The sequence below is a fragment of the Abrus precatorius genome, unplaced genomic scaffold, assembly GCF_003935025.1.
Source record: "Abrus precatorius isolate BTA unplaced genomic scaffold, Abrus_2018 Scaffold8, whole genome shotgun sequence".
Lineage (NCBI taxonomy): Eukaryota > Viridiplantae > Streptophyta > Magnoliopsida > Fabales > Fabaceae > Abrus > Abrus precatorius.
The window spans coordinates 27,108,005-27,130,635 of record NW_020874428.1 but is presented as its reverse complement, the minus strand read 5'-3'; the positions used below and the strand labels follow the sequence as shown (position 1 = coordinate 27,130,635).

The following is a 22,631-nucleotide window of genomic DNA, read 5'->3' as shown; positions in this document are numbered from 1 at the left end:
AAAGGAAATAGCACTAGGGAGGGTTGGTAACACAGGTTGTTCTGAAATGGTGTGGTTGGTGTATGAATTATGCAAGAGGTCTCCTTATATAGAATGGTGGGGTGATCCTATTATTATTTTGGTTCCAGAAATGCCCATGGATGCCAAAATTATTGTGAGGCAGATGGCACTTTACACTGTCCTAAGGTTCACCTGCTCTTCAGGGATTTTGTCATAAATGAAGATAGCTACTTGAAGGGTAAGTAGCCACTTGTCAAACTACTGTTTGTTGCAGAAATTGACTATTTTTTTCTTCTTCATTCATCCATTTCAGATTTTGAGGTTCACTTGTGAAGTGGCATTCATTCAAAGTTATCCCACAATGATTCTAGGACTAAAAGTTTTTATTGAAAATCATTTTTAGTTTTTTAGTAGGGATACTAATTAGATTTTACCTTAATCTCATAATAAAATTAAAAATTGAGATAAAATAAATGTGTAATGTTATATATGTTTTTGGTGCTATTATATATGTAAAATTTAAAGAATAACATAAAAAATACTTATAATACAACGCTTAAGTTTTGTCTTAAAAATTAAAGTTTCAATGCTCACGTGTTGTTGAGTGAGTGCTTTTGAGTTGCAAAAACTATGCTGTGTTTGATTATTGCATTAATCCAAATGACATTGCTAATAGTGGTTGGTTTTATTATCAATCAAAGACTTCATATAATAATCACTGTATAACAAAAATATGAATTTCTTTTTTTTTTCGTTTCTCCTAATCTTCTCATCATGAGTGTATTAAAATTAAGTAGTAGCTTGTTTGGAACAACTCATTATTGTCATGGAAGCAGCGTTTAAAGATATGCACCAAAATATCATTTACACTTTTTGCCTCCACCACACCCAACAAGAACAACAAATTGCATAAACTATAGAAAGGAAAGGAATAATAGACAAGCACTGCATTTTTTTAGTTCTAAAAAGAGGATGGTAAAGCTTGGGCCAATTGATTCCCTATCTAAACTTTATGTGAAGTTGATCCTAAAACTCAATTTTGGGATTATCTAATAGAAAGTTAACTTATTCACTGTGACAAGGATTGCTCATGCTTTCGGCATAACTTATTTACTATTCTTTATATCTTGAAAAGGGTTAAGATACATTAAAACGTTGAAAGAAAAAAAAATTAAAGAGTTTTTAAAAAAAAAGAGAAAAAAAAAGTTTTAAAGATAATAGAAGAGAAAGAAAGGAAGAAAAATTAATACAAGATTTTCTAATTTGTAGAACTTAAAATCATAGAATTAGAGAAGTTTTAAAAGCTTTATAAATCATCTTCTTCCCATCTTAAAACTTCTAAATAAGAATAATTATAACATTAGTCCTTTTATTTTTTTAAAAAGAATTTTTAAACAAAGTTTAAAGGTACATTAGGTAAAAAAACGAAGATAATTATTTCACAAAAATTATAACTTTTTTCCAAATTAAATAAGATAATCGTAAATACTAATTTTTAAAGTATTTAAAATTTTAAATAAAAAGTACCGATAAAATTAAATTAACTTGTGCTAATTAACTTTCATAGTTCCACGATACTATTATTTTCATTATAGTTATAAATGTACTTTTATCTTTGAAAAATTAATGTGTGTTATAATGTAGTCTATTTTAAAAGTAAATAAAACTATTAAAAATCATTTTTTTTCTTTTTGTGACTTGGGATTATTCGTAACTAGTTTTAAATACCTTTCATCACTTTTAAAATTTTAAAGGATGAAATAAAAATTATATACTACGAATGTTAAAAATGTTATTTTTATCTATTAAAGTGTAAAATTATAATTATGATATTCAAAATTAGTTTTTTAAAAAAAAGGAAAAAAAAAAAAACAGCCTTAAGACGTTTCTTTATAGTTAGTAACTGGTGCACCTCTAACAAACTTGTTATTATTAAGACAAGCTTAAATGTAACATATACTGATAGGTAACTGTATAACTTAGACATTTCTTTAAGAAGGAAAATATATTTTATTTAAAAAATTTGGGTAATTTAATATTTTAATAATCCTTGTAACAATAAATCGCTTAATAAGTATCTAGATGGATTTACTAGAGATTTTAATATATTTAATTATGTTATTTTATATTCAATATATTTATAGTGATTAGTGAGAGATTTGAATAAATTGAACTATAAATATGATCATACATTTCACTACCTATTAATTGAACTGATTATTGTTATATTTATCATGCTAGAAAGTGAGACATTAAATTTATATAGTTAAATTTATATTGTTTAATTTTTACTATAAAATTTGAAATATCACAAAATGGGCCAACCTTTTGAACAATATATTACTATTTGTGTTGTAAGTGATGATATGATTCGTATTAGTTTAATTATAAATATATTATTATTTTCATTCATTTTTTTAAAAAAAGAATTTAATTTTAAAATAAACTGAATCTAAGATGTTATATATTTTTGGGCACAAGGTGGGTCATCCAAACAAAGAAGCGGGTCTGAAGGCCAAACACAGCCTGGAAAAAAAGATTAAAAGAAAAATGGAATAAAAGAAGCACCCAAACAGGGCATAGTTGATCTATGGCTTTGTAAATTGCAAAAGCGAGCAAAACCCTACTTGAACCACTTCATTTCACACTCATTGCACACGACTATGTCGTTGGGAATTGTTCGATCGCGAGCAATTTCCTTCGCATCCAAGCGATTCCTCTGCACCAATGCGGGTTCTGCTGCTGCTTCTTCTCCTCCTCCTCCTCCTTCCACCGCCTCTCCAAGCCGCTGGAACTTTCTCAAATACGCCGTCGTCGGTGCATTCACCGGAGCCACCGTCTTTACCGGTTACGCCTCTTACGGTTCGTTTTCTCTCTTGTTACTGTTTTCTCCTTCATTGCGATTTTCAGAGTAGCCGTTTAGGGATCATTACGGTTCATCAATAGTGTTAAGTATCTTTATTAGCTTATGTTCGTCTGTGCTTTGTTCCGTATTCTGATTTGATATGTTAGGGTTGTTCTTGAATCGTATTGATCTGGAAATGATGTTTAGTTGAAGAGATTTTTCTTGTTTTTGTTGGAATGCAATGTGCAGCTTACACTTTGGACGAAATAGATGAGAAGACTAGGTCTTTGCGTGATTCCGCCAAGTACACTGTTGGTGATGGAGCCACTGCCCTTGACGTGAGTTCTGATTACTTCTCTAGCTTTTTTAACATTCAGTTTTCTATGGAGCCACTGCCCTTGTTGGACACCTTATTGTTACTTAGTTTTGGACTCTGCCTGGTTTTGATATAATAAATTATCACTTTTCCTTCATTTTAATATATTAATATTAATTGGCCATAACATTAGTAGGGTGACATGTTCTAGTCCATATTTTGTGCAGAAATTTCAAGGCTTGCTATACTCAACTGCAATGACGGGTGAGTTCCCCTGAGGTTTATTCTGTACGTGAAGTTTCCTATAGTAGTTTTGTTATGTTCTTTACACTTTACATAAATAACTTGTGCTCTCGTTTATTGATGTGTCTGTTAATCTCTTGGGCTGTTGCTGTTACATGAATGGGAATGGATGAGCTAACTTAGTCATTTGGATGGTTCTGTATTTCTCTTGTGGTTTGTGAAGCGCATTTGCTTATGGATAAGGGTGAACTTTTTAATTTTATTCATCAACTGGAATACTGTTTGCACGAGTGTTAGGGGCAACATTAACAATTACTATAATCATTAATGTTCATTTTCTGATATACCATAGGATCTGTTCAATTATAGTCATTATATTATCCACACACTTTTGCTGCAGAAAAAAATGCAAATGGATGAGAATGTGGGATATGAGCATGGTTCTTGCCACCTTCTTAGGAGGGTTGGGGGGGTGCTAGGGAAAGCAAGTGGCCAGTGGAAAACACTTCTTGTGTTGTTGTGACATGGTGCAGATAAATTAACATTGTATGCATCTTTTTGGGGTATACATCTGTGTGCCTTTATTAGTAACAAAATGCTGATTCTTTTGCATGTGATTTCTCAGTGCCTGCTAAAGCAGTAGAACTTTATTTGGATGCAAGAAGGCTAATTGAAGAACAAGTTAGGGTATGCACATGCTTTTTTATTCGCTGATTTTGATTTTGACATGTCTTTTTTTACTAATTTTTTTTTTGGTGTTTGTTTTAAATTTTTAATGATGATCTCTTCCTGCTTTCTTTTAGAGTTATACTGAACCATACACAGACAAGCTCCTTCCTGATTTGCTTCCTCAGGAGCAACATGTGTTTACACTGGTTTTAGATCTTAACGAGACATTGATCCACTATATTTGGACGGTAAGACTTCAACTGCAATTACACTTTTCTTTTGTTAACCGCACTCTTTTGAAGATACTCATTATTGTTGGTTGAAATTTTTTGTGGGACACACTTAACAAATAGTAAGACTCTCTAATTAGGGAGAGGAACCCATATGAATTTCAACCAATATTGAAGGGTGTTTTGTTGGCATTCTTCCTTCCTTTATACACTTTTTGTCACACAACAAATGTGTTGGGCCTCTTATTGCTTTGCTACTTGCTAGTGCTCCTTACATATTGTAGATGTATGACTATAATTTTAAATATTATTTTTATATGGTATGTAAAGAGAGATACAGGCTGGCAGACTTTTAAAAGACCTGGAGTTGATGCCTTCTTGGAACATTTAGCTCAGTTCTATGAAATAGTGGTGTATACAGATGAACAACAGATGGTAATATGAATTTTCTTCTCTATATTCTGAATGGATGCTTGTTATTATGAGTATTCTTATGTTCTTGCTTTTGTTGATTTGTGTAGTTTGTAGACCCTGTTTTAGATAGGCTGGATACCAAACATTGCATTAGATACAGGCTATCGAGGACAGCTACAAAGTATCAAGATGGGAAACACTTCAGAGTATGTGTGAGCTTATATTCTTGTATTGTTCCCTCTCAAATTATATGTGAGTTTTTGTGGAAAGAGTAGAACCACCTGTGAAATAATAAAAGAACAAATGCCTTGGAATGGTTATCTATATTATAATGGTGAAAAGTAATTTTTCTTACACCTGAACAATATTAATAACAGACATATTGCATCATGTCCTTTGCTCAATTCCTGTCATTTTATTATGGTATGCCACAAATGCAGTGGTGTTTTGGATATTCTTATAAAGTTATAATGGGACATTCTTCCCTTTTTTCACCATTGCTTGGCAGGACCTTTCTAAACTAAATAGAAATCCAGCAAAAGTCCTCTATTTGAGTGGCCATGCTTTGGAAAGTTGCAAACAACCTGAGAACTGTGTTCCTATTAAGCCATGGCAGCAGCATGATATAGATGACACAGCTCTTTTGGATTTCATACCATTTCTTGAGTGTAAGCATTCATTCCTTAATTTATGTTGAAGGATGAATTCATTCCTCTATAAATGAATTCATGTTTGAAGTTATTGTTGAGACTTTTTATGCTTGTAAAAATTGATCACCTCCATTATCTATGTGCAGTTGTTGCCCGCAGTAGTCCACCTGATATAAGACCAGTGCTATCCTCTTACCAAGGATGTGATATTCCAACTGAATTCATCAGGCGTTCTAAAGAGCATCAGAGGTTGTTTAATATTTTCTAAATCTTGAAGAATAAAATATTTTCATTATTTCCTTCACAAAATTTTGAAAATATGAAACCAAATGAAAATATGAAAGCATTCTTGTAATTAGTTATAGTGAAACAAAAAAAAAAAAATCAATAACAAAACACAAGCTAAACATGTCCTTAAGGGGGTGTTTACTCGACAAAACTTTGAAAAAAGAAACAATGAAAATATGGTAATATTTTCGTCATTATCATTGAAAATATGAACTAAAATCAAAGCCAAAAACAGACCAAATGCACCCCCTTATATTGTCTAGTGAAATTGCATTTTAAATCCATTTTTTTTTTCACATCAACTTTGAGGATGTATCTTTCCTATTTGTTGGTGTGGTACAAGGGACAGTATGAGAATATATGCATATGTTATGCCGCTGTTGCATTTCTCTTTTGCATTCTGAACCCCCCACCACCCTAACCCCTAGTTTCAACTATTTGATATAAGGATTTGTGTTTGATAAACTCTTCAGTTTGATCAGGAAACTTACTGGAATAAGCTGAAGAGTATTTATTTTGATAAGCTATTTAAAAATCTTATTGAAATAAGTTGACAAGAGCTTGTGAGAGTTATTATAAGTTTCCCATAAGTTCTTCCAAATAAGCCCTTAGTCTGTTTGTGAGCTTGAAAATATTTCTGTTAAGCATGAGATGTGAAGTTTATTATATTTGTTGGGGTAGTTTACGTTTTTCCCCCATAAAATTTGATGAAATTAGTGTTCATTAATCTAGTCTAGCATATTATTTACGTTGATTTCATGTTGGTGGTTGAAGTTTTATTTTGTGTATATATTATTGATACTTTTCCAAATGATGCAGGAAAATGCAAGAACAAAAGCATCGTGGTCGCTTTTGGAGAAATTGATCCAAGAATAGCAATGAAACGTATAATAAATGTTCTTCATCGAGGCTAAGATTGTCAGTTCCATTGCCAGTTGATTCATTAGTTCACCAAAGATTTTGAAGTCATTGCAAGTTGATGAGTGATTACATCAAATATAGAAAATGTAGATTTTGTTTTACGCAAGTCTTGCAACTTTTGTCTTGAACCATTTGTTCTTTTGGCTATTGTAATTCTGTTGCTGGAAAGCACTTATTAATTTCGGGGGATGAAGTTCTTTTTCACCTGATAGAAGAATTCTATTTGCCAGATGTTTCTTGCCAGGTTATTTAACCTTGAGAGGATGAATTTGACCATCACACATATTTTACAACGGACAAAATAAAAGATTTTACTTAATCACAAATAGCCCGTTTTGTCTGAACATCCTGTTCTGAAGCTTGATCTAGTTATAGCCTATGTTGATTTTGAACATCCAATGCATAAATAATGACTTACAAGTTATTTAGTATTACGATTGGGACTTCTGACAATGACTGTAAAACTGCAGATTCGTGGAATGACTGTATATACAGTTTTTAGAAGTCAATTGTTGAACTTTTCAGTCCGCTAGAATGTTTAGAATATGCGGATAGTTATACGTCAGGAAGCTGATTGCCTTTTGATTTCTTTATTTGCCTTCATTGATGTGTAGTTTGAAGGGCTGTGCGTGCGTCTGTTGTTGGATATTAGATTTGTTTCATAGTAGACATAAATGAAGATGGTGGGAAGTTAGACAGGAGGGAAGTCGTGGGGGTGGGAGTTAGAATAGGATGAGGACTGGGACGAGGGAGTTGAGATTGTAAATGATTAATTGCTACTTTTTAATTTAATTGAATTTGATAATGCAAAAATATATATGCATCTTGTTACGCTCACCGTTTTGCATAATTGTTTATAGGTTCTTTCATTATTCAGTCTCATTTTATTTTTTCTTATTTTCATAGCATACGAGGCATGTTTATAGGTTTTTTTTTTCTTCTCGTCTATTCGTTGTTCTCGCATTCAATCGAAGCATAGTATGGTAACTAAATAATATGCCAGTGATAATGCTTTCCTTGCAAGTGTTGGTTCCAGTAGGGGGATGAACAAGAATAAGAGCACGTCAAGATTCATTATGATTTATGATTATGATACAGTTAAGCATTTGGGACCCTGGAATAGTCACCTATCAGTTATCCCAAGCATCACTTAAAAGATGAAAAGTAAGCATGAAAATTCATCATTTGGGTAACAAGTAACATAATTAACAAGGAGATAATTAATGAATAATAATATTTGGTATAATTAATGCAGCCTAATGCTACAGTCTAAGCCACTGGTCTCCATCTATGAAGCTCTTGTCCAGGAAAGGCCTTGCTTCTTGATAACTGAATGATTTTGACCAAGGCACCCGGTGTCTTCTATCTGCTCCTCTTCCCTTGCATTGATACTCACCAAACACTGCAGTCCTGAAATTGATAGCATATATGCTTTTAGACATAATCCACTATGAATTCAATAATGGAATAATAATGCCAAATTCAGAACAGACAATATCATACTTCCTTCTTTCTGGATGATTAAATTCTGACCATCCTTCAGGATTAATAATACCATCCATATTACAATTGGAGTATATAATTCTTGAGTACTTCCCCCATGCTCTGCCAAGGTACACACTGCCGGTTCCTCTAATGCTGCACCCCACAAAAGAAAAACCTGAATCATCTGGTTTATCTCTGTGATGTGCTGCTATTGCTCCATAGTTCTCAGCTATTGATTGAAGACGACACTTCTGTTCCATATTTCTCAAAAGTCAGAATTAAATTGACTTGGTCGCGAGTTTATTTTAGTAACATAGAAAAGGCTCATCATTTTACCTCAAAAAGTGATTTTGCATTGCCACAGATAAAGTCAACTTTTCCTTGTATGCGACACTTCAAGAAGTAATGTTTTCCTTCGTTGTCCAAAAGAGTGTCCTGTGTTCCCTTAATCCTCACTCGGTAGAACACGGCTCTTTCACTGTTTACCCTCAATGCCACTGCTTGCATCCCTTTCCCACCAGGAGCTGCGACCACCGTGTTCTGCAACCAACAAAGATTAACATTTGACAAAGTCCAAAATGCACTTGGTTACCCGTCTTGTGTTTGGGTAGCAAGAGTTGTGTCCTTACCTCAAAAGTGACCTCAGTTGCACAGAAATAATTTGAGTCCACTGCCACAGTTGCTGAATCATAGGTGCCCAATGCTTGACCATTTGGACCTTTATCAGATGACTTACTGTTCCAAGTAATAACAGCACTTTCTGTTCGATTTCTTTTACCTATAAATGATACATAAGGCTTGGTGACAGGCACAAACACTTTTTCTCTGCATAAATTGCAAATAAACTAAGGGTAAGAAAAACAGAACTCAAGTTTTTCGTGATAAAAAAGTAAGAAAAATAAATGTAATGTAACTATTAGATCAAAAAGACCTGCTGCCTTACCTAAAATACACAATGTATCTTTCAAAACAAATATTAATTAAGGCAAAGAATGAAAACAACTGCTTTTGATTAGAACTGAATAATGACACAGTGGTGGTGAAAGTAAAAGATAAACTCAAATGGTGAAACATGCAATTATACTAACCTGTAAATTCCTGGATAGATGTAAATTTTCACCCTTTTTCTGTTATTATCTGGAACCAAATCCACTGCTCCTTGAACAGTTTTCGAATGCCCCTTGCCATTCTGGTCAACAATGATAACTCGAACCTCGTTATTTGACTTCAAGGTCAACCTTTGTTCATCCACCTGCAGATCTTCCCAACTAATGTAATCCCTGACAACACCATGGCCATTGCTACCTTCTGCTAAATCCACCTGAACCCACATCAGGAAAACCAAAACAAACAAGAACACAACTCTAGAAGACAACCCCATCATCATCATCATTGTTTGGCCACTCAAGGAATAAGATATTCAGCATGAAGGTGTTTGGGTGTGTTAAAACTGTTGATCTGTTATTATAGTACCAAGGTGAGAACTAGAAACTCCAATGAGAACAAAAAGCTTGTGCTATTCATGAAACAGTGGTGTAACGTTTTCTAGAGTTGAAGCGTGGATTAGCTGATTGCAATAAATAAGCGAGCGTTAAAGTAATACGTCTGTTCCAATCCTGGTAAAGCTTGCATGTTGTTATAATAATAATGAAACGAAATATAAAGAGTCACACTTTCACAAATCACAATTCAAGTAAGGAATTGAAAATAAACATGGGTTTGCTTTTGAGTTTAATAAAAAGAACATAAAGAGACTTTGGCTCAATGATTAGTGAAGCTACTTTTTAAAAAGTAGAAAGAGTGTAGGGTAACCAAGTGGGTTTATGTTTTTAAACTTGATCGTATTTATAGAAGAGACGGTTATTGGTAGCGTGGTAGTATAGAAAAGATGAACTTGGCAACAAGAAGAGCTGTTGTAGCATCATGGGGTGTGGACATTGGGTGCAACTGCCCCCTACTATTGTGTTGGTTGTTTCTTTGTTTTGGTGAAACTGATCTTGGACGTTGGATCTTTCTCAATGGCTTTCAAATGTTCTGTTTTTTTCTTTCCTTTATAAATGATAAACCACTAATATGTATAATATGATGATACCATCTCTTTTTGTTTCTTTTTAATATTTTTTTTTGTTGCAACATAGGTATAGCTATTGGGATTTTGGAACAATGTTGAATGATTGATTTTCGTTCCATATTAGACGCACAGTGAGCTAGATTTTTTAAGTTATGGTTCAGCTACTACTACATATGTGAATATTCAAGTCTTTTATGTTGAGAAATCAGTTGATATATTATAATTATGAGAATGATGTTGGTCCCTTTTAATCTCTTGTGAGGATAGTGATATATTAGTAAAATGCAAGTGTAATTATTATATCAACATAATGAATATTATAAATATTTCTGTCTGAGTAATAGATTTATTGGAAACCATCTATAATGGCATTCGCTTTATTTTTCCCCCATTTCTTTCTCTTCTGATTCACACATAGATATAGATATTGTACAACAAAGACATGTTCTATCAAATTGTTTTAACTTGTGTTGAAAAACTGTCTTCTCTCTCGTAGACAAGTGTTTTATTTTTTTTAATAAATCACATTACATTAATGTTATAATTCCCAATTACTATATTTCATTAATTATTGTACTGGATTGCTATTAGAAGACAGATTCTAACAGCTGATAATTAAAAAAATATTAAGTAAAGAGCAGTTGAAGTTAAGGCTTGAAGACGTTCCTTTAGGGGGGAGGAAACTCCATATACCTGAGAAAAAAAAAAGCTAATCTATGAAATTAAGATGGAAAAATTAAAAGAAAAGGACAATAAATATAATTATCATATAAAATCACAGAGTATTAATAAATATATTCGTGCATTGCACAAATTTATACAAATATATAAATGTATATAATTTATTAGTTAATTTAATTAAAAATAATGATAATTTAAATAATAAATATTTTTAATGTGACACAAAAATAAAAATGAAAATTTTGATTATTTTTTAAAATAAATTATATATAAAAAATAAATATAACAGTTCAACTTAATTTTAATTATTTTTTATTTTAAATATATTATAATTTTTAATACACACTTTTAAATGTTAAATATATTAAACTAATTAATAAAATTATTTAAGTTAATATCATTTAAATTTGAATAAGACTTAAAATAATTTATATAATTTTATTTTTAATAAAACAATAATTCAAGAGATTTGTTAATTTTTTTAAAGTTATTTTTATATGATTTTAAGTATTTTTTTTATTTTCAAAATTTATGGTGTCTCGTTTTCACTTTTTTTATATAATCAAATTTAATAATTTTTTATTAAATATAATATATTACTAATTTTTCATTTGTATTTTTAAAATTGTATAATTATCAATGTAAAATTTTTATATATAATTAATTCTAATATTTTTTAAATATAATTTAAATATAATAATTATGAATTGATTATAATTTAAATTCTTAAGATATGTGAAATATTATAATTAATTTTAACAATTTTTTATTAAATACAATTTATAGTTAATTTGTTATTTTTATTTTTAATATATATTAACATCTATTTTGATAATATATGTGACAAGAATATATGTGATTTTAAGTATTTTAAAATTTTTAATAAATTTCTATTAAATGCAATTCATGATTAATTTGTTTTATTTTTAACATGTATAATTATCTATAACAATTATACGTGACTTTGAGTATTCTAAAGTTTAATAAGCATTATTTTTATTATAAATATATATAGTAATAAATAAGTGAGAAGTAATATATTATTTCTAATAATGTAACATTCATATTATTAGTAACTAATTAATTTTAAATATTATAAATTTTTGTAATTATAAAATTTGATATAAATATATAGTAATAAATAGTTAACATTATGAATATTATAGATGACTTTAAGTATTTTAAATTTTAATAATTATAAATTTTATTATAAATGTATATATTAATAAATAATCATAATTAATTTTACATATAAATGTAGATGTAGAATGTAGAGGCATAATATTGATAACAGATAGCAGTTACAATATCAAATACCAATGAGTTAGAGTAATGGGAGTTAATAGATTATTTTATTACCTTTTCATATTCCTTCAATTTTTACAACACCAAATCATTTCAAACTCTTCCTTCAGTGCAGTAACTGACCATTTAAGGCAAAAACAATTAATGGGATGCACTCATTAGTCACGAGTCCACGGTGGTGAGTATCATGATCCTCTCTCCGTATAATAATAACTTTCACACACACATGCTTCCCTCACACCATTTATAGGCAAGAGTTGGTTAGGCTCGTAGATTCATGTATTTGGATTTGCTCAGTTCAGTAGTTTTTCCACTGTTTCACATAAGAACAAGTAAAGGAAGTGCTTATTAAGCATAGGAAAAAGGTTACGGATGCAGGTACCAGAAATGTGAGCAAGAAAATACAAAAGAGTGAAAAGTTTGTTTTCTTGGTTTCAGTGAAAGATTCTTGGAATTTACCTTATGATCTCAGCTCAACGTTAGCCACAAAGAAAATGATATATGTGTTAAATAATTTTACACGCCTCGTCAAAATTTCAGGAAGTATATATATAGTTGCATATTTCAGTAAATTTCTAATTAAAAATTGTGTCTATTATTAAGTGATATGTGAGTCTATTATTCTAAAGCATATTCAGATTCACCTTTAAATAATATGTTAATCTACAAATGTTTAAATATGTTTCCTATCGAACACACCTAAGCAGGAAGGGTGATTGTTATATGTAGATCTCTAGATTATTATGAATGTGCCGTGCAATAATTAACAATTTTTGTGTGAAGGTTCTCTAAGAAGTAGTCATGAAGCATGATCGCGAGAGTAATTGTGTAAAATCTTATTATGCTTAAAGATTATTCATTATAGTTTCACATTGCTTGTGTAACACATGATGGAGTGGATGAATCAGTAGATATGGTGTTATGAGATAGAATTTGCACTCCACTTGGTTTAAAAAACATTAATTCATTTTATGTTTCTTGACTAGATCATCTAACCTTGTGATGCCCTAGATGGTAACTCTATATGACTAAATGGAAGCTGTAGGACATATATAGGTTTAATTTATGCAAGTTCTTGGGAGTATCATGTTAGGCAAAATATAGTTTTATTTCTCAGGTTGCTTGAGTTCTAAACTTTAAATTTAGAGGTCTGTTTATTTCTAAATTCAAATAAAATACATCTTTGACTCTTGAGGTATAGCTCAATTGGTCAAATAAGATTTTGATCCTCTGCAGTGAATTTTGTTCACTGTACCAAATTAATGTTAATCTCTACCATTCATTATTATATTTATTATTTTTAAAAAAGAATAAAATATTTCATAATTAAAATCTTTTCTAATAATAATGTTACTGCAAAGGATAAAATAGGTTAAGATTGTGAGAAAAATCAAAAGTTCAATTCCTATTAAACATACTCACAGGAATGGATGAAGAGTCTCAACATCAATATGGTGACTTTTGTAGAAGATTGGGAATTCCAGAGAACATTTTTGGTAGTTGATTTTATAGCTTTGCACTTATACCATCTTGTTTAGTCCAAAACATCTGAAGCTAGCCATGATTTGGATATTTAGTGTGACTGATGAGTATCTAATTATGAAATATTCATTTTTAACATATGATCAACAGATTTTTATTTTCCTGGTAAGCGTGTAATATGGTCAGTTATCATGGTGGTGTTACCACTAGAGGTGATATAACTCAACAGCAAGAGATTGTATTTATTGCTTGGTGTCAATTATTATTACTTACCTAAACAATTATTGTAATAGTTAAGTTTCCTTGGAGTACAGCCTCCATGTGCTGGCAAAGGTCCCAATTTAATATAATTTAAATAACACTTTTGGGCTGAATGCAAAATTGTTTACAACTATGATGATTATGATTCTATGACATTTTGTTTTGTGTCTTGAACTATAAGTTTTGTAAATAAATAAATAAAGAGATGAATAAAGAACCATCAACCATATATCATAAAGTGGGTGAAGCTGCTACTATAGTCTAAGCCATCTATCTCCATATATGTAGTCTCTGCTAAGGAAAGGCTTAGCTTCATCACTGCTCAAAGCTTTTGACCATCCCACCCTCTCAGTTCTGTTTGATCCTTTTCCTGAGCATTCGTACTCCCCAAACATAGCAGTCCTGTGATAAACAATAAAAGGGAAAAAAATTGTTGTGTTTAATTTATGAATTTAATTTAAATATATATTTTTTTACAATGGCATCCAATTGTAATTATTAATTTTTTCAATAACTAATATAAAATTCGGATGTACAGTATATACTTTTTGTACTGACAGTGCATTAAAATTAAACTCAATAAAAGAAAATGAAAAAATTTGGTCGTATTTAATTAATTTTTCAAATATTAATTTTCTTTCTCTCATCATGATTGGTTATTAGACATTTCTAAGTTCTCTAACAGTGTTCATATTAAGTAACATTTGAGATAATTTAAAAATGAGAATTTGGGTGATACTCTTGTCTAGATGGATTATCCCAATCGCTCCATCCCAATGGGTTAATGATATCACCCATGTCACAATAAGAATATATTGTTGTAGCATACTCTCCCCAAGCTCTCCCAAGAAAGATACTTCCGGTTCCTTTGATTTTGCACCCAACAAATGAAAATCCTGTGTCTTCATCAGCTGAATCTCTGTGATGAGCTGCAATTGCTCCCCAAAACTCAGCTACAGAGTTTAGTACACATTCCTGGTGGCAGACACAAACACCAAACATTACTATGTTAGTAAAAGTGAAAAAAAAAATGTTACATAAACAAACTATGTGAGTTATGTGTATAAGATTGTGGAACAAAAAAGGCACAATGTTAGTACATGGAACAATGATTTTGCGTTGCCACATATAAAATCAACGGATCCTTGAATGAAACTTCGGTAGAAATAATGGGTTCCTGTGTTATCTAAGAGGGTGTCTTGTTCTCCCACAAGCCTAACTCTGTAAAATACAGCTTTATCACCGTCTACACGCAACGCTACTGCTTGACGTTTATATGCATCTTTATCTACCAAATTCTGAAGAAATAAATAAATAAGAATCAGGCATGTTTGGTTTTTGTTTTCATAAATTCTTTCAAACATCTATTAATCTCATTTCAGATTATTATTTTTACAAAGATATCTTTACAATTCTCACCTTCTTTCTCTCATATGAATCAATTATCTAAAAAAGTTTAAATTTTTAAGTGAAGACATATTATGGTATGTATTATATTTCTAACACGTATAATATTTGAATTGAAGTGTGCATGATATATAAACTCACCCACGTTTGTTGAAATTCAACTTTTTTAATTAGAAGCATAGAGGATTATGCATATTTCTAATAAACCATCTCACAAACAAAGTAATAATTGAAATGAATTTAAGGGTTGATGGTTGGTAGCAATAAGATGGTGGTCACCTCAATAGTAAGAGCAGTGGCACAAAACAAATCAGATTCTACCCATACAGTTGCTGTACTAACAGTGCCCATTTCTTGACCATCTGAGCCTTTGTCTGATGCCTTAGTACTGTTTGTGATAATTGGTATGGCATTGCCAATGTCCGTAACATTTAATGCATTGGCATTAACTGTTACATTTCGTTCATTGCCATTCATTGTTATATTAGGTTTACCTATAAATGAAATAAACGGCTTGCTTTTCGGCACATGCACTCTTTCTCTGCATAAATTGTTCATCAGCTGCACATTATTGCTTATCCCAATTATTACAAATATTGACATTTAAATTGTGCATGTGACATGAGATGCATACTATTTCTTAATTACAAATAAATTTTCAGTGGCAAACCAAACCATTTATCTTCTTACAAAACGGATCTTTTCTATTTATATACATGACTTAAGATCAATTTCAGTCTCCACAATATATTATCCACTTTTCTAATTTAAAAATTGATTCTTTTCTCTCTTAAGAAATATAATACAGTTTAATTTACTGTAAGTATGTAACCAATTAGCTAGTGAGTAATTATAAGTCAGTTTCAAAGAGCATTTTTTTTTACCAATGTAATTTTGAATGTATTAAAACTTCAAAAGATATATAAAATAAAATTTTAAATTTACTTACTATTAAGTGTTGTCATTTCACAAAACCAAAAACATTTCAGTTTTTGAAATATTAAAATTGATAATATAAATTTAAAACTAGTAAATGCTAGGTGACATTAAGAGTAGTAGATATACAGAGAGAGAAAACGTATATCCCTAAAAAACTCAGTTACATTTAAATAAACTAAAGTAAAAAACTGGGAGGGAAGAGTTATATGTCTTGCATATAATCACATGTGGAGCACATATAATTCACATCATGTATCACTAGCACGTATAATTCACATCATATATCACTTTTCTTTTATCTAAAAAATGGTTTAACTTTTGTTCATGTGGAAATATTGAACAAGAAAAGAAAAATGACAGCATTGTGGAACTAGAATTAGGATGAGGATGCTTAAAAACAAGGAGAGATTGCATGTAGAGTTTAATTCTTATATATAGCAAACCTATAAGTTCCAGGATAAATATATATCTTCACCCTTTGTGTGTTGTTTTCAGCAACCATATCCACAGCCCCTTGAACAGTTGTTGAATCTCCATTACCACTTTGATCAACCACGATAACTCGACCCCCTCCATTGGAGGCGATACCATGTTCATTCACCATGAAATCATCCCAAGTAATGAAGTTCCTACCATCATCACTATCTCCACCTTGCACCTTAACACACACCAACAACAAAACTTGAAAAAACAAAACTGGTAACCCCATCTTAGCCATTAATTCCTCCTCTAGTCAATAGCTAGAAAAGATTGAACACTATATAGGGACGTATGAACTTATGAAAGTGAAAGAGACTAATACTCAAAACAATGGGAAAGCAAAGATGAATATTGAGTTCAAATGAAGGTGAAAAGGTGCTAAGAATATTAATAAGTTTAAGTAGAAAATCATAAAATGAAACTCAAAGGAATGATTTTGATTTTGCAAAGTTTATATAGAACTGAGCAACTAGAAGGGCGGTTGTAGCATTAGATGAAATATATATATTTTACTTGTATTGAATATCTATTAATTACTTAGGATAAAATCGGATCCCTATATTCGCTAGTGTTTTAAGATCGGAATAGTAGTTGTAAATTGTAAGTACAGTGGTAATAAGAAGACCCATGCACTTTGGGTTATAACATATAGTTTATTTCAAAATTATTCGATATAAAAATATTCATGTTATAAAAATAAAAAAGAAAACCTCTATTATTTTTGAATAATATATAAGGGCCACGTTGATAAAATGTTCAACTGTTGAGGAAGTTGGGCTTTCTCAACTGCCACCAAATTAAGAAATTGGGTACATTTGACAACTCAAAAGAGGGGAATTCAAAGTTGATTTTCTGAAAATCTTTCCTTCCTGCGGTGGACACTGTTACTTGATTACTCCATCCATTTGGTGGGAACAAAAAAGTAAACTATTTGCTCAATCCTGTTCCCTAATATAATAATACAATTATATTTATACTTTTCTATTTATCTTTTTCTCATCTCTTTCTAAGTGTACATGTATCACAGTGATTACAGTGCAAGGTAAAATTAGTTCAACAGAGAATGGTGGTGAAGTGGGTGGGTGAAAAATTCAAAAAATAAATAGGTGAATAAATAGGGTGTTGTCTTTGAGTGTGGCAATTAAAATGTTAGTGGGTTCTAAGTATAATGGTGAGTTACTACTTAGCACTGATTTCAACTCTTTATATCAATGTAGTAACGGTTAGTAGCCATTATTAACGAAAGCAATAAATAAACTCAATGATCTATCATCAGCTTCAAAGAAAGTACCTTCATTCATGGCGATCACCTTCTTTCACCACCATCTACCCTCCCATTTTTTATATTAAACTCATTCACACACACACGCACAAGTCCTGTGTTTGGTGGTGAAAGGAAAATCTAATTAGCCAAAAATGTTATTCTTTTATTTATCTTAAAAAAAAGATATAAATACTGAATTGGGCCTATGGACCTCGAATGACCACACATGAGGAAATCTCTTATTTATTTATATCCAAAATTCAATTTTGAAAATAATTTTTTGTAATGTGTCAAAATATTTATTAAAAATTAAATTTTATAATATTTTATGAATTAATTTTAAATTTTAATTTTTGAAGTAGTTTCAAATTTTGATTTTGAAAATAATTAAAAAAATCACGAGACAAATTAAAAAATATTTATTATCTTCGAATAAATGGTGATTAAATTTAGTTATTTTAAGGTTTGAGAAAAATTTCAAGTCCTGACATGATTTCCTTATGTCTTCATAGAAATTAGGAACTATTCAAGACATGATTTCCTTGTATGCAACTTGATCTTCCTGCTGCTGTTGATGGGGAGGTTGAGCTTTAAGGATAAAATAAACTTAGGTGAAATATTTATAGCACTATAATATTTTATGATACCGTGGTTGTTTAATTAGAATTTCAAGTTTTACTTAATTAATGTGTGTATTTTTAATTTTAATGTGCTATTTTTATCATATATTATTGGAATAAATTTTTTATTTTAATTAAATAATAATGTTAATTATATTTATAAATTATTAACATATATCCCATTGGTAGCATTCTCACTTTTATCAATTTATATAAAATAATAAAATAATATTTTTTATAATATTTAAAATAAAATGTTAGGTAAAATACTCAATTTTAGAAATTGAAACACTATAAACTTTAAATACAAATAATTAAAAAAAAAACTAAAATCATATTTAAGATATAAAATATGAGAAATAAAAGGTATGAAACCCTTATTTGTAAATAAGGTGCTAGCAAACAAGACAAGAATGCTTTGATTGGCAAGTTTGGTTCTAAAAAAATATTGATTTTGAAAAAGGCCCTTTACTTTACAATACCAATAATGCAAATTAGCTTTAGAAAACACATAGTTTTTTTAAGATAATAATGAAGACCTTTAAATAACAACCATCTAACACAAGATTCTCCATTGTCATACGAATACCCATAATGGGACAAAATATATTATATAAAATAGATGTTGCGAGACATAATAAAGACTTAAAAGATGTCTATCAAATATTTTTCATGTGAAAAATAAAATTTACACAATGTCATTTGAAGCATTTTGTTCTATTTTTCGTATAACAAAAACTACTGTGAGAGAAAAATCAATTATTTTATTAGCAATATTTTCAAATTTTTTCCACACTATAACAATATTTACAATTCTAAGGATTCAATACAAAATAACTCTCGCTAATTTGCCTGATGTCTAAATTAATTCCATATAGTTTAGAGACTTACATTTTAACTCCACTTATGTTCTACTATCTACTCTTTAATAGGCATATTAGAAAATAAAGATGAATTTAGATGCATTTTTTTTATTGTTGAATAAAATGATGTATTAAAGATATAAATACACATTTTATTAAATAAAAATTTATTATAGTTAATTATAGATTTATTGATTAAATTTAATATATATATATATATTCTCAACATAATTAATTAGTACAAGAGAATCCAAATGCATGGAAGATGGGGAAGAACATGAATTTGTGGTGATGTCTTTGCTTAGATGAGAACGGGTGGTATTGGTTGGGTCAAGGATAAGGTATATCTTTTGAAACAATTTGACTCAATGAAACAAAAGGTGGACTTTTCTTTTTATAAAACGTATAGGTTCTAAGTATCTTCAAAACTTTCAATAAACAATTAAATAATAAATCTTGCCAACCAATATTAATTTAAAAATTAAAAGAAATTTTTTATTAAAATTATATTAAACTTTTAAAAGTTATAATTATCATATTTTTTATAATTTTTAAAAAAAATTTAACTTGTTTTTTAAGAACACTAATTGATATTTATTGTAAATAATTAGACGTTAAATAATAAATCAAATTTTTAGAGTGAGGTAAATTCATCATATTGATTTTTATTCTTGTGACATATGATTTTATCATTTAAAACATTTTATTTTATGGTTCTTCAAATGTAAGTTAATTATTTTAATTTTCTATTAATGTTTCTTTCTATAAGTCAAGTAAATTTTATTTCATTTTACATTAATTTTTTATTTTTAATCTCAAATTATTATTTTTCGTACTCACCTTTATATATTAAAATTAGAGTATATCCTTCTATGTAATTTAGTCTTTTTTTATATTTAAAAATTTTAGATTTATTTAATCAATAAAATAATATAAATAACGATACATTTTAATTAAAATATATAAAAATAGTGATATATAATAAGAGTTTAATTTTAATTCATTATTTACCCCATAAATTATTTAAAATACATAATTAATTTAATTTTAAAATTAAATATTATAAAGATAAATAATTATGACTAATATAGTAATATTATGTGATTAGATGAATTATATATTTTTTTCGCTGTGATTATATTACAATTAAGTTTTGAAAACAAAATGTTAAAAAATGTGTTCTCTCATTTCAAGGTTAATTCAACTACATATTTTTTTCATTAATCCTCAAAATAAAATTTAAGTATAATTTCTTACATTTTTGAATATCATTAATTTAATTAAAATTTCAAGATTCACATCTTACACTGTCGTCAAACTATCAAAATAAAAATTTAATTTATTAAAAAATAAACCTAAAATATTCTTAAAAACTACTACTTTTTATCATAATTTAGAAAAGAACAAGCAAAGAGAGATACACACTATATATAGTGAAAATGTTGGAACGTGTTATCTCTACTCTTTTTTCTTCCCTTTTTTTCCTGAGACATTCTTTGCAAATCATTTTCCCAGAAAATCGTCCAATTTTCCATGAAAATCACGATGAGAGGACGCTTCCTTGTGACTCCAACACCCAAACACTTGCCCCTCTTCTTCGTTAGTCGCCACATAACACGCGCCACCAAATCTATAACTTCCAATTGCCAAACCCATCATCATCTCACTTTCTCTGTTCCTCTTCCCTTTTTCCCCATTAACAAACACACCCTCCACACTGGTTCCACTGTAGAGCAACAAGTTGAAGCATACGAGGTTGAACCCGATCTCTGGTCGAAGATTCTAGAAGAAGCAAGAAACGATGTCGCTGAAGAACCCATTTTGTGTAGTTACTACAACACCTCCATTTTGTCTCATAAATCGTTGGAAACTGCACTGGGTCATCACCTAGCTACCAAACTGAGCAGTGCAAGCCTTCCAAGTTGTGTCCTTTCTGATCTTTTCTTGAAAGTTCTTGAAGCTAATGAAACCCTCATGGATGCTACGAAGGATGATCTTAGAGCAGTGAAGGAAAGGGACCCTGCTTGCATTAGCCACGTGCACTGTTTCTTGAACTTCAAAGGGTTTTTGGCGTGTCAAGCTCATAGGGTGGCTCATAAATTGTGGCTTCAGGGTAGGAAGGTTCTGGCTGTGATGATTCAGAACCGTGTTTCTGAGGTTTTTGCAGTGGATATTCATCCTGGAGCTAAGGTTGGAAGTGGGATTTTGCTGGATCATGCAACTGGGATTGTTGTGGGTGAAACGGCTGTGATTGGGAACAATGTGTCAATTTTGCATAGTGTGACTTTGGGAGGGACTGGTAAGGTTTCTGGGGATAGGCACCCCAAGATTGGTGATGGGGTGCTTATTGGTGCAGGAACTTGTATCTTGGGGAATATTAAGATTGGTGAAGGAGCTAAAATTGGTGCTGGTTCAGTGGTGATTAAGGATGTGCCTGCAAGGACTACTGTTGTTGGGAACCCTGCTAAGTTGGTGGGAGGGAAGAACAACCCTGTTAAGTTGGACAAGATTCCTAGCTTCACTATGGACCATACTTCACATATTTCTGAGTTTTATGATTATTGTATTTAGACTAGAGTAATCTTCAAGCATGCTTAATTGCTTTTGAGTTTTACTATGTTCATGAATTTTAGGTTTAGTGATTTTGATTGGGGGTTCTTGTTTGTTAAGTAAGAGAGAATTGAAGTTCTCCTGCTTACAATAACAAATAGTGAAATGAATAAGAATAGAGTCCCTTTGATAATATGACGGGAGATATGCACAGGTGTCAGCAGCTGCATTCATGTATGCTACTGTTGTTGTAACTTGTAAGGTGCTTGATGGAACCATCCTTTATTACTATAAGTGTTGTAACTTGTACATGAATTTCTCTTTAATTGTTTTTATTTCCTGTTCTTCTTGTTGCTCATCCTTGTTGGATATAAGTGTGAGAAATTCTTTCAATTGTGGCTTTCCTGTCCAGTTATTAGCATCGCTTTCTGTTTTTGTTAGCAAGTCGTTTTGATTATATCATTCATGCCCCTACTTTGTTTCCTCACGGATGTAATTTTTTTCCACTACAGGTCAAATAGAAGAAGAAAAATTTTGCTGTTAGAATACAATTTGCCATTTGCTAGGAATGTCCAATATATACCTTGCTTACACTTAAATAGTTTTAGATTCTACTACTCTGCATGTAAAAATGGTTGGAAGGAATC

General features: G+C 30.3%; 4 protein-coding genes across 4 annotated transcripts; 2 read left to right on the top strand and 2 right to left on the bottom strand.

Moving 5' to 3' along the window:
- Positions 1-2,596: 2,596 nt before the first annotated feature.
- On the top strand, positions 2,597-6,915 carry LOC113847460 (mitochondrial import inner membrane translocase subunit TIM50). The gene is made up of 10 exons (XM_027476589.1): positions 2,597-2,862; positions 3,095-3,183; positions 3,389-3,425; positions 4,030-4,091; positions 4,208-4,321; positions 4,634-4,738; positions 4,825-4,923; positions 5,226-5,385; positions 5,514-5,616; positions 6,475-6,915. The coding sequence occupies exons 1-10, from the start codon at positions 2,664-2,666 to the stop codon at positions 6,518-6,520; spliced, it is 1,014 nt and encodes a 337-aa protein (XP_027332390.1). The 5' UTR covers positions 2,597-2,663; the 3' UTR covers positions 6,521-6,915.
- A 923-nt stretch (positions 6,916-7,838) lies between these two features.
- LOC113848308 (pectinesterase QRT1-like) lies at positions 7,839-9,442 on the bottom strand. The gene is made up of 5 exons (XM_027477768.1): positions 9,150-9,442; positions 8,691-8,886; positions 8,398-8,601; positions 8,080-8,312; positions 7,839-7,986 (listed from the first exon to the last, which is right to left on the bottom strand). The coding sequence occupies exons 1-5, from the start codon at positions 9,440-9,442 to the stop codon at positions 7,839-7,841; spliced, it is 1,074 nt and encodes a 357-aa protein (XP_027333569.1).
- Positions 9,443-14,115: 4,673 nt separating this feature from the next.
- On the bottom strand, positions 14,116-16,916 carry LOC113874591 (pectinesterase QRT1-like). The gene is made up of 5 exons (XM_027512810.1): positions 16,651-16,916; positions 15,548-15,809; positions 14,962-15,159; positions 14,601-14,836; positions 14,116-14,263 (listed from the first exon to the last, which is right to left on the bottom strand). The coding sequence occupies exons 1-5, from the start codon at positions 16,914-16,916 to the stop codon at positions 14,116-14,118; spliced, it is 1,110 nt and encodes a 369-aa protein (XP_027368611.1).
- A 3,980-nt stretch (positions 16,917-20,896) lies between these two features.
- LOC113847236 (serine acetyltransferase 1, chloroplastic-like) lies at positions 20,897-22,375 on the top strand. Its single transcript, XM_027476212.1, has one exon. The coding sequence runs from the start codon at positions 20,968-20,970 to the stop codon at positions 22,003-22,005; it is 1,038 nt and encodes a 345-aa protein (XP_027332013.1). The 5' UTR covers positions 20,897-20,967; the 3' UTR covers positions 22,006-22,375.
- Positions 22,376-22,631: the final 256 nt, after the last annotated feature.